Source organism: Caretta caretta, chromosome 1 (assembly GCF_965140235.1).
Source record: "Caretta caretta isolate rCarCar2 chromosome 1, rCarCar1.hap1, whole genome shotgun sequence".
Taxonomy (NCBI): domain Eukaryota; kingdom Metazoa; phylum Chordata; order Testudines; family Cheloniidae; genus Caretta; species Caretta caretta.
In genome coordinates, this window is record NC_134206.1 from 16,524,159 (window position 1) to 16,539,476 (window position 15,318).

The 15,318-nt window shown below is 43.9% G+C and overlaps 1 protein-coding gene across 8 annotated transcripts in view; it reads right to left on the reverse strand.

Annotated features, from left to right (window-relative positions):
• PAK1 (p21 (RAC1) activated kinase 1) overlaps nucleotides 1-15,318 on the reverse strand; it is a 120,048-nt gene that overhangs the window by 36,759 nt on the left and 67,971 nt on the right. For all 8 annotated transcript variants that reach the window (XM_048840271.2, XM_048840324.2, XM_048840287.2 and 5 more), the window contains 5 exons: nucleotides 12,492-12,592; nucleotides 9,837-9,984; nucleotides 8,469-8,506; nucleotides 1,842-1,958; nucleotides 1,013-1,190 (listed from right to left, as the gene is read on the reverse strand). In XM_048840271.2, coding sequence (XP_048696228.1) covers nucleotides 1,013-1,190; nucleotides 1,842-1,958; nucleotides 8,469-8,506; nucleotides 9,837-9,984; nucleotides 12,492-12,592 — 582 coding nt within the window. The remainder of the gene's footprint in view (nucleotides 1-1,012; nucleotides 1,191-1,841; nucleotides 1,959-8,468; nucleotides 8,507-9,836; nucleotides 9,985-12,491; nucleotides 12,593-15,318) is intronic.

Below are 15,318 nucleotides of genomic sequence, written 5' to 3' on the forward strand. Positions count from 1 at the left end.
TGGTCCTGGATTTCATTGATTCATATTTGTGTTACAGTTGATCTGCAAGTCATGTTTTATTGTCTTACATTTTTAAAATTTGCTTGTGCCAACTGACTACTTAAACGTCAGAGGTTGGGGACCTTCAGGATAGCAATTTTACCCAGGTTTTGGAGCAGGGCCTGGTAAAGGCTTCTGTTAAAGGGAGTGGGAGTTTTAGTGGGGAAAGTCCCTTTTATTTGGTTTTGTTGGGAAGAGGGGAGAAGATTTTCTGAGGGTTGCTGCTGCTCTCAGCTGTACCAGAATGCTTTTAAAATGTTACAGATAGAAAGCAATTGTTGAACCATTGGGAGACATGATGGAAAGCTGGGCCTATGTTTTCCAAAACAACCAGTGATTTGGGGCATCTCAATTTTTGAGATGCCTTACCAGGACCTGATTTACAGAAAATGGTGAGTGAGCAACCGACCCTCTGACCACCAGTCCCCTTCAAAAAGGTGCCGGCCTCATGTTGGGCACCAGTCCCTTTAGGCCATGGTGTCTATGGGAGGAGAGCAATGTGGAAGTTTTCTAGCTATATCCTTTTGCTGATTTTATTTAGGTTTTTTGGGTGGTTTTTTGGTTTGGGTCACAGTAACACGCTTTGCTCACCTTCAGCCTAACAAAGTTAAATATAATTATCCTAGAGTTGAGAAAAAGCAACATCTAGGTTGGCTTCAGCTTTCACACTGAAAAAAATATATATGTCTATATTCAGGGCTTAATTGCCACAGGGTTTGAGCATCTGCAGCTCCCACTGGGCTTCACTTGTAATCATCATACTCAGCATGCCCGAAAATAAGTCTCTCGGTGCTTAAATTTGCACTTGAATTGGTCATTGAATAACACAAACATTGAGTCATCAAATGAAGCCTGAAGTGAAAGATCTCAGAATGTAACTGTCACAGGATCTCTGCTTATTAAGGATTTGGGAACGGAATTTGCCTCTAAGTCACCAAATAAATCAGAATATGGATTTTAAAAGATGACATACTTAATTTTTCCAAGATTTCTTCATCTGACATCTTCGGCTTTTTCTTCTGTTTCTCTGTATTCCTGGTCATTGTGTCAGGGGATGCTGTGTTGTTTTCAGAGGGTGAAGAGATAGGCGAGGTGGCCACATCTCTGGTAGGAGGCGGTGGAAGGGGCTCTATCACAGAACGGGTGTACACCTTTGCGTTGGGAGGCAAATATGTTTTATTAAAGGAAGATTAAAAATAAAAGACCTCTATGCACAAGACATATGTCCTTAGCAGTAGCATGTGCCAAACACTGAAAGAAATATTACTACAGTAAATAGCATTACAACATTAAGAGCTCCATGGTTGGATGCACGGAGGCTGCTCCATTAAGCTGCTCTATGAAAAGCCATGAAGTAATTTACTCCTCTCCCAGAGCAAAGGAGTGTGATTCCCAGCTCAAGAAGACATACTCATGCTGGCTCTGATCGCCTAGCATGCTAAAAATAGCAGTTTGGCTGCAGTGACATGCAACAGGAGGGGTAGGCGCTCCAAGTATGTACCCATCTCAGACCATAGATACGTATTTGGGGAGGCTAACCCCCACACCTCCTGCCACCCCGGCCATATTGCTATTTTTAGCATGCTAGCTCAATCAGAGCTAGCGTGACTATGTCTCCTCGAGCTAGGAATCACACCCCCAGCTCAAAATATAGACATACTCTGGGTCACAATTTGTTCTCAAGTATGTTCCTGGGGAAGTGCAGCTGTGCACCACCCCTTACCCTGGCCAGACTCAAGTTGCAGACTAGCCCAAAGTAGTGAAATCTGTAGGAAGGGAACAAAGATTTCCAGCTTGCTCACTGATTTTGTGTGTTCAGGTCGTGGAGCTATCACTGGGGGTGGAGCAGCATCATCCTCGTCATCTTCATCTTCTGAAACTGGCGGTACTGCAGGGGTCTCTGATACAGCCTTCACATTCTGCATTTTGGTTAAAAGACAAAAGATAGCCTTTGGAGTCCCAGAATAATTTTTTTTTTAAATCACTCCCCACAGAAATGGAATCATGCTTCTAACATTTAAGCCCTTCAAATCACAACTGGAATGATTATCAAACGGGTTTGACAAGAAACCGTGGTCAGATCTCTTGGATTATGCTATAAAGTGACAATTTGATGGCCTACGCATACAAACACTTAAACCCACTAGGAAAGTTATGGAACTATTCACATGAGCACATGGGTGTTTGCAAGATCAGGCCCTAAAAAAAATCCATTAACCAGGTTTCTTGGACTCCTGAAGGCTTGCTCAAAATTCTCTGTTGGATAGTAATGCACGCTGGAGGTAATTTGAGATGCATTATGCAGCAACGCCTCAATATCAGATATTTCTGGTTGTTTATAGAAATAGTATTGCGCTATAAATTACTAGCTAAGGCTCTGATCCTGAAATGTCCCTGCAGGGAACCTGTTAAGAGCTTAACCAACACATTCCATTTCAAATGGGTTTAGCACAAGCCCTCACTTAAGAGAGAGGGCTGCCCAGAAATTAGCATTATGTGGGTGGAGAGATCCACTGGGTATGGTTTGACCAAAGGTGTCTATGCAAAAAGCATGGGAGAGACACTGAGTAAGCAGCTGGCAACTTAATCCTGAAAATAATCTAAAGAAATCTGGGGTACTGTCTGGAAAGAGTAGTTTGGGTGCTGAGAGCCAGAACATTGTACCCTGTTTGATTCATTCTCAGGGAAACAGGATTTTCTACATTCCTTGTAAATAAACAATGTTGCAAAATACCAGACTCCATCACTGACTTCTATTCCCAACTAGAAAGCCCTAGGGCCTCGAACTTTGACTAGCTGCTCAGATCAGCAAGGGTATGAAGTGTCATTGAAGGCGATGAAGCTCTACACATGGTCAGATTGCAGAATGAGGCTAAGTCAAAACTATACTTTGCTACATGATTTTTTTCATTACATGAAACCACAAAGCCAGATAAAAGGGACTGCAATTGCACATGGCTGTATGAAGAGACTGATCTTTAGAAGCAGGAAAAGCTTGTTTTCAATTTAAAGAGATCTGTGCCTCGATTTCCCCTCTATACAATGGGGATAACTTATGCTCATGGCATACAAACAAAAATCAGAGTATTTTATGGTGGGTTTTTGGGGGGGTTTTGGTCTTTCTGGAAGGTTGCAACATAATTACTTTTATTCTTAGAATCCAGAATGATAACACACAGTAACCAAAATCAGAGATAGACAAAGCAGGCTGCTCCATAAGACAGCAAGGCACAACTCACCCCACCTTGTTCTTGAATTGTTCTCTGCAGATTGATGAGTGATTGTATGTTTCCCTACAGACCCCCTAACTTACGAGCAGGACCAGGAAATATCCCATACCACTCAAAGTGATAGCTTGCAATTCCAACAAGTTTCTCAGTGCACCACAATAATAATAATCTTTCATCTGACTAGGTTCTAGGCGCTCCCGGTGGGGACTGTCTCTCACTGCACATTTGTAATGACCAAAACTGAATTTAATAGAATTCAGTTTGATCTAGAGATGTGTCCAGGAAACAAAATTTTGGGTGCAGATCCAAACTGCATAGTTCAGGGGTGTTTGGATCCCATGTTTTGGTTCAGGTCATCTAAATCTGATCTAGTGCAAAGTACACTGCAATTTTAGGTAAGAGGCTTCCGATTTTAGGACTGGACTCAACAGCAGTATGTCCAGCACCCATATTTTACACAGCTCCTACAGTGTGGATATCTGACTTGTTTTTAATCTGGTCTATATGTGCTTAATACCTATGTCCCTGAAAGCAGCATGATTTATGCATAAAATGTTCCCAAATCAAAGCAACTAGTGGTGACCTGCATATCCAAATCGACATTATGAAATGTGCCTAGGACACCTGTCCCACTGGGAATTGAACCAAGTCTACCAACAGTCATCAGATGGTAATGATCTGGGACAGATCTGAACAGGGCTCTTAGAGAATAAAGGGCTCCTTCTTCATTTACCATTCTCCTGAGCCATCATGTCACCCAGCTACAGGTGAAGGTAGTTTTCAGTCCTCAGATTTGTTTTGTGCCACTTTGAGTCTAGGGACTGTGAGAGTTTTTCTTCAAGTATGGCAAGCAAACAGACAGGCTCGCTACTTCTTTCCCAAAGATATTATTAAAAATAGTGACCAGACCTGTGATTAGTACCAGTACCGCCCCCCCGCCCCCCGTGCAAAAGAAACCAACCTGCTTTTCCAGTAGATTCTCATTCTGGGACAACCCTAAGTGGCAGGAATAGATCCTGGGCAGATTGTTAGCACAGCTAAAGCATGTTGCTGTGCCAACAAAACAAGGGTTGGCAGAAGCACCGCACTGATTTTAATAACCAGAGTAATAAATAACACGGCTCTGGGTGCAGATTAACTTCCGTTGCACGGTGTTTGTTATGGTCTCACCTACTGAGAAACGAGACTGACTTGTTCTCACCTAAACAGATGGCTGAGATCATTGTGGCCTCAGCACCTCTATATCCTTACAGCGATACCATATTCTCCAGCAGCAGTCAGACACTGTCCCCTGCACTGATGCTGTGGAAGGTCTGCATGCCACCCCCTTTCCATATTATGGTCAGGGTTGGGCCCAAGCCATGAAGTTTGGATCCAAATCCACACACTTTTCCAAAGTTAAAGGATCAGGCTGAAATCAGATTTAGTGTTGTGGATCAGGCTTAATACTGACAGGTCCTACTTCAGTAATACATATGGGATATAGTAGCTATATGGATCTAGAAAGCCTTTTCAAATCTGATAGAGTCTCCTTATTTCTACATATTCATAACTGAAAAATAATACACTTCACAATCCCTTCCTACATAAGGGACACAGTCAACAAACAAAAACCAAAATCACTACTGCCTGAATTTTTTGTAAACTTACTATTGATAGAAGTGACAGCCTAAACTGACTATAACAAAGACTGGTAAAAACAAAACTTCTCTATTTTTCCAGTTTCCTTTGTTTATCTGAGCACACTTTGTATACAGTCAATTTCACAGTTTCCCTGTTATTGTCATTCGCCTGTTCGTGTGGGACAGAAACAGGACAAATTTAAGTGTGATTGTAAAACTACAAAAATTAGCAAGGGCTACTCAGGGAGAAGAGTAGAACCTGAAATTACTTTTATTTATTATTTTGAAATAGACTAGATTTAAAAATCCTAGTATTACTTTACAAAATAGTGACTGTATCAAAGTGCATATTTCCCCTGATCACCACAACAGTAATATTTGTCTTCATGCTTTGGGTTCATTTTTAGTTTTGATTGTTCGGTTTCCCACCAGTTCCTTAGAGCTGGCAGAGAGACAGACAATATTAAACCAAAGTTACATCTGTAAAATTTAGTAAGTTTAACTGACCCTACGTCTCCAGCCTTCCTCATACATTTAAAAACTGAGGGGCACTTGCTTTATCAAAATTTGAGGGCCTAATTCTGCAAGACATTGAACGTTACCTAAGGAAGTTCTGACTCAAAAATTAGTAAGATAAGGCTGCTGAGCTCCTCACAGAATCAGGCCCCAGGTCAACAACCGGGCAAGATGACAGCTTCCCGCTTCCTTATTAGATGTTAGCACAGTTAAACAGTTTAAGTTACTTATGACAGACACATTTTTACAACAAGAGGAAACAGTTACAAAAGCTTACAATGTAAGTTTTCCGTTTCCTTTATAAGGCAGACCCAAACATAGTTGAATAGGCATGCACTGCCTCTGGATGAAGAGACAGCAAACTCACTCCAGATAAAGGTATTGTAGTGAGGAAATGCATTTAGGGATTAATAACAAGAATTTTAGTTATAAGCTAGGGACGCATCAATTAGAAGTAACGGAGGAGGAAAAGGACCTTGGAGTATTGGTTGATCATAGGATGACTATGAGCTGCCAATGTCATATGGTCGTGAAAAAAAGCTAATGTGGTCTTGGGATGCATCAGGAGAGGTATTTCCAGTAGGGATAAGGAGGTTTTAGTACCGTTATACAAGGCACTGGTGAGACCTCACCTGGAATACTGTGTGCAGTTCTGGTCTCCCATGTTTAAGAAGCATGAATTCAAACTGGAACAGGTACAGAGAAGGGCTACTAGGATGATCCGAGGAATGGAAAACTTGTCTTATGCAAGGAGACTCAAGGAGCTTGGCTTGTTTAGCCTAACTAAAAGAAGGTTGAGGGGAGATATGATTGCTCTCTATAAATATATCAGAGGGATAAATACCAGAGAGGGAGAGGAATTATTTAAGCTCAGTACCAATGTGGACACAAGAACAAATGGATATAAACTGGCTACCAGGAAATTTAGAGTAGAAATTAGACGAAGGTTTCTAACCATCAGAGGAGTGAAGTTTTGGAATAGCCTTCCAAGGGAAGCAGTGGGGGCAAAAGATCTATCTGGCTTTAAGATTTTAAACTCAATAACTTTATGGAGGAGATGGTATGATGGGATAACATGGTTTTGGTAATTAAATATTCATGGTAAATAGGCCCAATGGCCTGTGATGGGATATTAGATGGGGTGGGATCCTAGCTACCCAGGAAAGAATTTTCTGTAGTATCTGGCTGATGAATCTTGCCCATATGCTCAGGGTTTAGCTGATCGCCATATTTGGGGTCGGGAAGGAATTTTCCTCCAGGGCAGATTGGAAGAGGCCCTGGAGGTTTCTCGCCTTCCTCTGTAGCATGGGGCATAGGTCACTTGCTGGAGGATTCTCTGCTCCTTGAAGTCTTTAAACTACTATTTGAGGACTTCAATAGCACAGATATAGGTGTGAGGTTTTTTGTAGGAGTGGTGGGTGAAATTCTGTGGCCTGCGTTGTGCAGGAGGTCAGACTAGACGATCATAATGGTCCCTTCTGACCTAAATATCTATGAATCTAAGATGATGATGGAGCGGTTATATTTTTGTAAATTATTTTGTTTAATCCTTTTGTGTTTGCTTACTTAAAAAATACCGCACACACACACACACACACACACACACACACACCCAATGTCCGACAAACAGCAAAACTTTTAAATTGTATCTTCTCAGTAAAGGGAGGTGCTGAACATGTGCTGGAATAGTTGGAGTACAGGTCAAGAAGAGAGAAGACCTTTCATTTTATTTGTCAAGATTAATTTAGTTAATCATCAACAGTGGTTTACTAATCAGACCTTGCATGCTAATAATTAAATTTGGTCAGACCATAGACATTTATTGATATCTGATAAAAAACAGGCTGGCTTTCATTTTCCAGATTATTTCGCACAGGGGAAACTGCTGTTCACTAATATAGAGTCCAGAAATAGATCTGTTTCTATGAACGCAGCAATATTCGCTAACAAAAATCACTTGGAATATAAAGCAGTAAACTCAATAGCAGAGTTTACAGGACAAGGAAAAGAAACATTTGTAGGCCAGAATGACAGACACCCCAATTTATACCAATTTTTAAAAGTTAAGATGACAATTAATTCTGCTTAGCAGTGTTCCCTCTAATTCTTCCCACACATGTGTGGGATGAATTTTGTTATGTGCACCAACATAGGGATGAGGGGTTTGGGATGTAGGAGGGGGCTCCAGGACTATAGTGAGGAGAGAGGACTCTCTTCCCACAGCAGCTCCGGGCTTGGGCTGGGTTTGGATCGGGCGCCTCTCTGCCGGCCGCAGCACGTCCCTCACCAGCAGCCCAGAGCAGCAGCAGCGGCTGTGGGCTCCTTTCGGCCCCCTCCCGCCCCGCCTCTCCCTGTCACTGGCAGGCAGCCAGCGGCTGCTGCCTACTGGTTGGTGATGGAGGCAGAGAGAGGAGCCCTCAGCCGGCCACCTGAGAGGAGCAAGTGGGTTCGGGGGAGCGGGGTCGTAGAAGCCCTGGGCCAGTGGGCCTAGAGAAGCGTGAGGGAGGGGCTGGAGAGGAGCCAGTCTTGCAGCCGCTGGGCCGCAACACAAGTGAAGTGGAGCACCGGGCCGGGCTGCGGGGCCCCTGCCGAGCGTGGGCCCGGTGCCATGATAAACCAGGTACTGTCCGGGCCGGGCTGGCTCTGGGGAGCCCCGGCAGGTCCAGGGCTGGGGGAGAGGCATCTCTGCCCTCCGCAGCTGTAAGCACCTGCGCAGTGCTTGATAGACAACTGCACGGCGACACAGCCTCGCTGCTTAGAGGGAACTTAGCTGCTCAGCCATATTTTGGGTAGGCTAGAAGTGAAAGAGAATGTTGATTTTAAATATAAAAATGTCTCTCCAGCTATAGTTTTATTTTATGCACATTGTTAAACTTAAAATATAAAAAATATATGATGTTTTTAAGGCCCGGCTTGACAAAGCCCTGGCTAGGATGATTTAGTTGGGGTTGGTCCTGCTTTGAGCAGGGGGTTGGACTAGATGACCTCCTGAGGTCCCTTCCAACCCTGATATTCTATGATTCTATGAAACAAACATTAATAAAAGAAACAGAAAGCTCACCAGTGTATTTGATGAACTGTACTCCTCTGCAGATTTATCTGAAAACAAAACAGAACAGATACAATTGGAATTATTATAAATTACTTGTATCACTGCCCAAGCATGCCAGGCACTGCACAAACCCATAGTGACAAACACTGCTCCTAAGAACTTTCAAGCTAAACAGAGGGTAGGAGAAAGGAAGTATTATCCCCAATTCACAGATTGTGACTCATGGCACAGAGTGATTAAGGGGTTTAAGTGACCTACCCTGCATCACACAGCAAGTCTGTGGCAGAACCAGGGATTCAACCCAGATCTCCTGGGTCCCAGTCCAGTGCCTTAGCCACAAGACACCAGACTAGCATACTGAGCCCCATGAATACAAATGGAAAACTCAGAAGTGCTCAAAGGTGTTTTTCTTCAATCTTTGGCCTCTAGAGAATGCAAGGGTAGCAGATGATCAAGAACAGCTTAGCACTTAAAAAAAAATTAAAAAGGGACAGAGTATTATGAAGAAGACTTAAAGTATAGTTCCAGGTGTAGATATTCCATGTTTTTGTCCCACTACTAATGTGACACCTTTTGTTCCAAAAAGTCCAGAAGTGCTTTCCAAGATATACATGTCACTTCCCCCAGCACTGGAATGCAGCCATCTCAGATGCTGAGCCACCACCAGGGGTGTTTGGTGGGTAACAAACCTGTGACCTTAGCTGGTAGCAACAGCAGGTTCTGATCCTCTATGTAAACCAGCCCCTACTGTTGGCGCAATACATGTAGCCAGGGCCTTATGCAGGCTTTTCCAGAAGAGTGAAAAATGCCAGTGAACAAAAGTCTGTGCAGAAGCACTCAAGAACTGAGGATGGAGCACACAGACCCCAGCAGGGGAAGCTATTACAAATTCCAAGACATTTCTCGCTTCTTTGAGCAGTTTTTAAAAGAGGCCCCAGAACCATGACTTCCTCAGCCCCAACCTCACTGCCACAGACAGAGCCGGCTCTAGGCACCAGCAAAACAAGCAGGTGCTTGGGGCGACACATTTCTAGGGGCGGCATTCCGGCACCGGCCATGCCGCCCCTAGAAATGTGCCCCCGTCGCCCCAGCTCGCCTCCGCTCCGCCTGCTCCCCTGAGCGCGCCACCGCCACTCCGCTTCTCCCCCTCCCCTCCCTCCCAGGCTTGCCGCGCGCAAAACAGCTGTTTCGCGCAGCAAGCCTGGGGGGGGAGGGAGGAGAAGCCGAGTGGAAGAAAATCGCATTTCCTTTGTAAAAACAACTCTCAAGGTGTTTTGGCATTTGTTTGTTCGTTTATTTTAATTTTTAAAAGAAAAGTCACAAGGACTTATCAGGGAGTCACATTCAGTAATGCAGAATCAGAGATTTACCACATACCTGTGAAACTCATGTACTTCTGACTGTTGGAGGTCTTTTTGGAATTGTAGAATTCTAGCACATCGAGCACTGCCTGGGGGTTTTTCTTCTGCTCCGATTTGGTGATGTTGGAGGTCTGCAATAACCGAGCCCACTGCTCTGGCATACCCTGTTTGAGACATTCCAAGCAGTTAGCACCAAACTCTTGGATGCAGTCTACACTCGGCCTAAGGTTGTTTAAAACATTTAGTTCGGCCACTCAGTTTCTGGGATTTTTCATTGTTTGTGAGAAGGCTTATTGGATTCACACCTTCTCTTCGCCCAGCAACCTAGGTTTGAAATCTAAATCCAGATAGTGCAGTCCCATCCATGCAGGCGAACCCTCATGCTCATGTGGAGTTTCACTGAAATCAGCGGGCTCTGAATAGCCCCATAGCTCTGAATCCCGAAGTTCAGATCCAGCTCCCAAAGTTCAAAAGAGGAAGAGGCAGACCCTGTGTTTTGGTTCAGGAAAGTCTTATATGCAATATAAGAAATGTACAATTATGTGACTATCCACTTGTAAAATGACTACAGTGGTAATTTAGATTGGAAGCTCTTTTACCACGTTTGCACAGCACCCAGCACAATCGGGGCTCTGATCCGGATTCAGGCCTCCTGGTGCTATTGTAATGCAGTAGTTCGATAGGCACCAAATCATATTTTGGCCCAGTGCTGGTTGTGACCATTTGGTAATTCTAACAGCATCTAATTGAGTGTCTCCCAAACATTAAATACAGAATTTCAACACAGAAACGTGGCTTTAGCCACAAGTGAAATAAATTTGGTGACCGCATTTGTCAAGCTCACAAAAGACACTGAATAATTTGGTATTATTGTTTTTCATACTGGTGTGTTAGGGACTTTACAGGTTACGGCTCCGCCGCCCCTCCCCCAATAGCTAGTCTACATTCAAGGATAGATTGGTGGATCTGCTAGTCAGATGTGACAAACTGTTGCATTTTGGTTAGCTCAGGAGAGCCCCAGAGGCAGTGATATGAACTACTACTGAGTGTAAGCAAGATTACAGCATAACCCTGTCCTCCCAATATTCTGCACATCAATAAAAAGGATAATGCGAAATAGATGCCATTAGCCTAAGGAAAGCACATGCTGCACACGAACAGGAGTGTTTGTGGGGAGCTGGCTGCTTCCTAAAGGAGAACTTTGAAGCTCAGTGAGACATAGCTGTCAGGGACAGCTTAACCTTTTCTGTTGCCCTGGCCCAGCAATGCAAAAAAAGCTGGCTCACTGTCCACTTCAACTAAGAACAGCTAGTGAAAAACTGGCCCACAGACCACCTTTCTGAAGCATATTGGTGCCAGGTTTGACAACTGGCAAACTTCCAGCAACCAGGTTATATTACTCCTGAGGGAATTCTGTGCCAAAAAAAAAAAAAAAAATTCTGCGCACATTTTAAAATTCCACAAAATTCTGCAAATTTTATTTGTCAATAAATAAATGTGGAGGCTCCAGCAATGGAGGCAGTGAGGAACACAAGCCACTGGCTGTACAGAGATGGGAGATCACCTGCAGCCCCTGCCCCAGGACAGGGACTCGGCTGTGAGGCTGCACCTGACCCTGACACAGCACAAGGGCCAGGCCTCCTCAGAAACACCCGGGGCCCTGCCCCTCTGTGCCAGGCGCACCAGGTGTGGACGGGCAGGCTCAACCCAGCAGAATCCAAGTGTGGAGGGGCTCAGTGTGGGTTGAGAGGGTTCTGTGTGGTGCAATCTGGGTGTGGGCAGCTCAGTGGTGAATGTGGATGCACAAGGGCTCATTGGGGGGGTTCCAGGTGCAGGGGGAATGGGATTCTGCAGAGGGGTCCAGGTGAAGGTGATTGGAGCTTGGCAGGGAGGGGGGGCCTCAGGAGGATGGGGGTGCTGCTGCTGAGGGGACACCGCATGCCGGGTTTCTACTTCCCACCCCCATTCCTTCCCCCTTCCCCATTCCCTCCTTTTCCCCTCCCCATAGTCTCCTACCCCATCCCCCTCCCCTCACTCCTATCCCACTCCCCCTGCCCTATCCCACCCCCCTTACTTCCGCACTACCCTGCCCCACTGTGGGCACTCAACCTTGTACAGAAAACAGGAAGGCTCCCAAGCACACAGAAGAGGAGCACAACCAGCACTAGGCCCTAGGAGGCAACATCCAGCTGCAGAGTCAGCAGCCGGAGCTGAAGCCTTCCTTCAGCCAGGTAGGTCTGCTCTTGCAGAAATGGGGGGCCTCCCCACTGGAGGCAGTGGCATGTGACCCCGCATGCTCCCCCACACCTTGCCTCTGTTGGAGGGCAGGGGCAATGCCTCCCCCAAACTCGCTGCTCTGTGCACCAGAAACCATGTGGGCGCATGACTGCTCTTGAGGCTTCCCTTTGCTTCCTTGTTATTTTCTGCAGAGAAGCAAAGAAATCTGCGGAGGAACCTGAATTCTGCATCCACGCAGTGGCACAGAATTCCCCCAGGAGTACTCTACACATGAATTACACTGGGTGGGATTCTCTGGCCCGTGTTATGCTGGCGATCGGACAAGATGATCACAATAGTCCCTTCTGGCATTACTTTATGAAAGATGAATATGTCCCAGCTCCACTAATGATAAACAACTGTGTAATCCTCCTTTCCCCCCAGAAACACGTACCGTGAATTCTCCTGTGACAGCATCAAATCCAACATGAATCGTGTGTTCAAAATCTGAAGGGAGGGAAATTTCTGGCCGTTCTTTCTCCTTCTTTTTATTGGCTGTATATGAGAGAGAGAGAACGAACATCAAGAACAAAGAATACTTCCATGGCAGTTCACAGTACATCCTCTGCAACCAAATACACAACAAAAACATACGATCTGTGGCAACGTGAAAAAGATTCTGACTTCACACTGATAAAGATTTAATGTTATGGGACAACCATATTCTGATATTCTTGATATTTGCATTTGTAGGCCACACAGAGCCCAGAGAGGGTGATGAGTCCACACACAAATGGGAGAGACTGTCCCGCATAGTTTATGTTTTCCAGCTGCTGTCTTGTCAACTGCAAAACAAATGCTACTCAGCTATATAGGCAGACCTTGTTCCCCAAAGTATTCATATCACCAAAACGGAGGTTTTAAAGACACCCACCTACCCTAAAAGCCACCATTTTAACCCATTATATTGCAAACATGTATTGTGTTTTCCAAGTTTAACCAGGTAGTCTTATTTGAGTCCTGTGCTCATAAGACCAGATTCTGCTCTCAATTGTATCCATAAAAATCCAGAGTAACATTATAGAGGTTAATGGCTTTACTCCAGATTGATCATGTACTGTGAAACAGAGCAGAATAAGGTACATAGCCTTAAACGTTTGTCTAAAACAACATTAAGTCCTTGGGTATTTTTCAGTGTAAGTGGAGAGAATGTTAAATAGTGACAGCTTTGGAAAAGGGAGGAATGAAAGAAGGGCAGATGGAATACTGGAGGATCCCACACGGAGAGAGACACTAGGAGGAACCAGAAGTATCTTCTGGTGAACAGATGTTGAGCATCTGCAGCATGCAGGGCAACCAAAGAGGGGAGTAGCAGCCGCAATTGGCAAGAATACAGAGGAAGCTGAGGGCAGGGAGAAGGAAAGTGAGACAAAGGTAAGCTGAGAAAGCCAATAGATCAAGGAGGCTCAGGAACTCTAAGACAACTGAAATGGATGTGTGAAGTACTAGAACAGTGGTTCTTAACCTTTACTGCAGCCTGCACCCCTTTGGTTCTCAAAATATGTTTTTGCACCCCTTATCAAAAATTGTTGAAATAGGTCAGTTCTTTAAACCTAGATATATCATAATTACAGAATGAAAGAGAGAGAGAATTATATACATATAAACATAGGTTTGATTAAACAAAGTAGTTGTACTTACATGCCTGTGCTTAATTTGTGTTTTCGATGATTTACCATCTAAAAAAATCTGGCATGTCTCGCACCCCCAGAAAGGGCATCTTGCACCCCAGGTTAAGAACCACTGTACTAGAGCATTAAAGAATGTTAGAACATTTACTGTCGAGAATTCATGGCACAGAACTTTTTAACTTCTATATTTGGATTTACTGAATACCAGGATATCCTGCTAAACACCTAAATTCTGCGTCTGTAAGGATACAACTTTTCACTAACCAACATCTCCAGCATCCATTTTCAAACAGCATAATGAGCAAGTCAAGCTTTGCTCCACTGATTGCAGCTACTGCTTTCAAATTCATATTAAATAAAAAAATGCATATTCAAGAAGTCGTCTCAATAAAACAGGGCTGTAGCTTGGATAAGCCTAAGTTACACTGACTGGGTAAACAATGTTTTCAATAATGAATTAAATAATTTAATTGCATCTACTGCATTAAAAATTCATAGTTCTCTCAATATCCAGCTCTCATGCAGAGATTAAATTGGAGATAAAGCCGCATTAGCTCATTCTAGTAAACATGATTGTGCTTTGTATACATGTGGACGTGAATTGTAATCTTTGTCAGGAATCTCACGATTCTTTTGAGGCCCACGTAACTGAAGTGAGTAACCCTGTGATCTTATGGCTGTAACATTGGTCTTTCCTCAAAGCACCAGCTTTCTACTGCTTATCCACCAGCCATGTCATGTCATGTCTAAAATTTGATTGTAAACTCTTTGGGGCAACCACCAACGACCTGATTCTAATCTCTCTTAATTTGTGCGATTCCTAACCTATGTGAGCAAGATTAGAATCAAGCCCCACGTTTTCCTGTTTGTCCAGTAGAGCCCCAAACACAGCGTTGGAGGTGGTAAAAAGAAGAGTAACTACTTCTAGGCCCGGTTTAAATAAACAGGCACTCAATGCTTAAACAGGCTTTCTGATTCTAATGAGCTTGCTCAAAGCGGAGAAACAGATCTCCAAGCATAAATGCATTAAAATATTAACCCTATCATTGCTTTTCATTGACGATACTGTATATCACAGAATGAGGTATAGGCTAAAAAGGATTAGATTTAAAGACACTTGCACTACACTTTAATCCCACTTTATGGATCTCTTACCCTGGGCTTTGTAATGGCACAAACGAAAACTCTTTAGGAGTTTCAGAAGAAAAACAATCTTCCTAGAAATACCCATCTATTGTTGATTTCTTTATTTCCATTAATGCCCCCATTAAACTGTAAGGTTCTGAGGAATAAAAGTAAACTGAAATGTATGCTTGAAAAATTTCAGTGAGTGGCCATGATTACATTCTCACAGTGAACCTTTCATAAACTAGCAAGTTTTTTCTGTAATGTGCCAGACACTGGGTATGAGTTCCTCAGATGAAGATAATAATTCTCTCTCAATACAAGGGGGACTTGCTAACTCAAAATCCTCGGTTGAGAATTCCAAGACAATAACAGACTTTCCAACTAACTAATATCTCCCGAGAGAGGCTGAGCACCCACAAATCTCACTGAAGACAACGAAGCTGTGGATCAGCACGTCTAGGC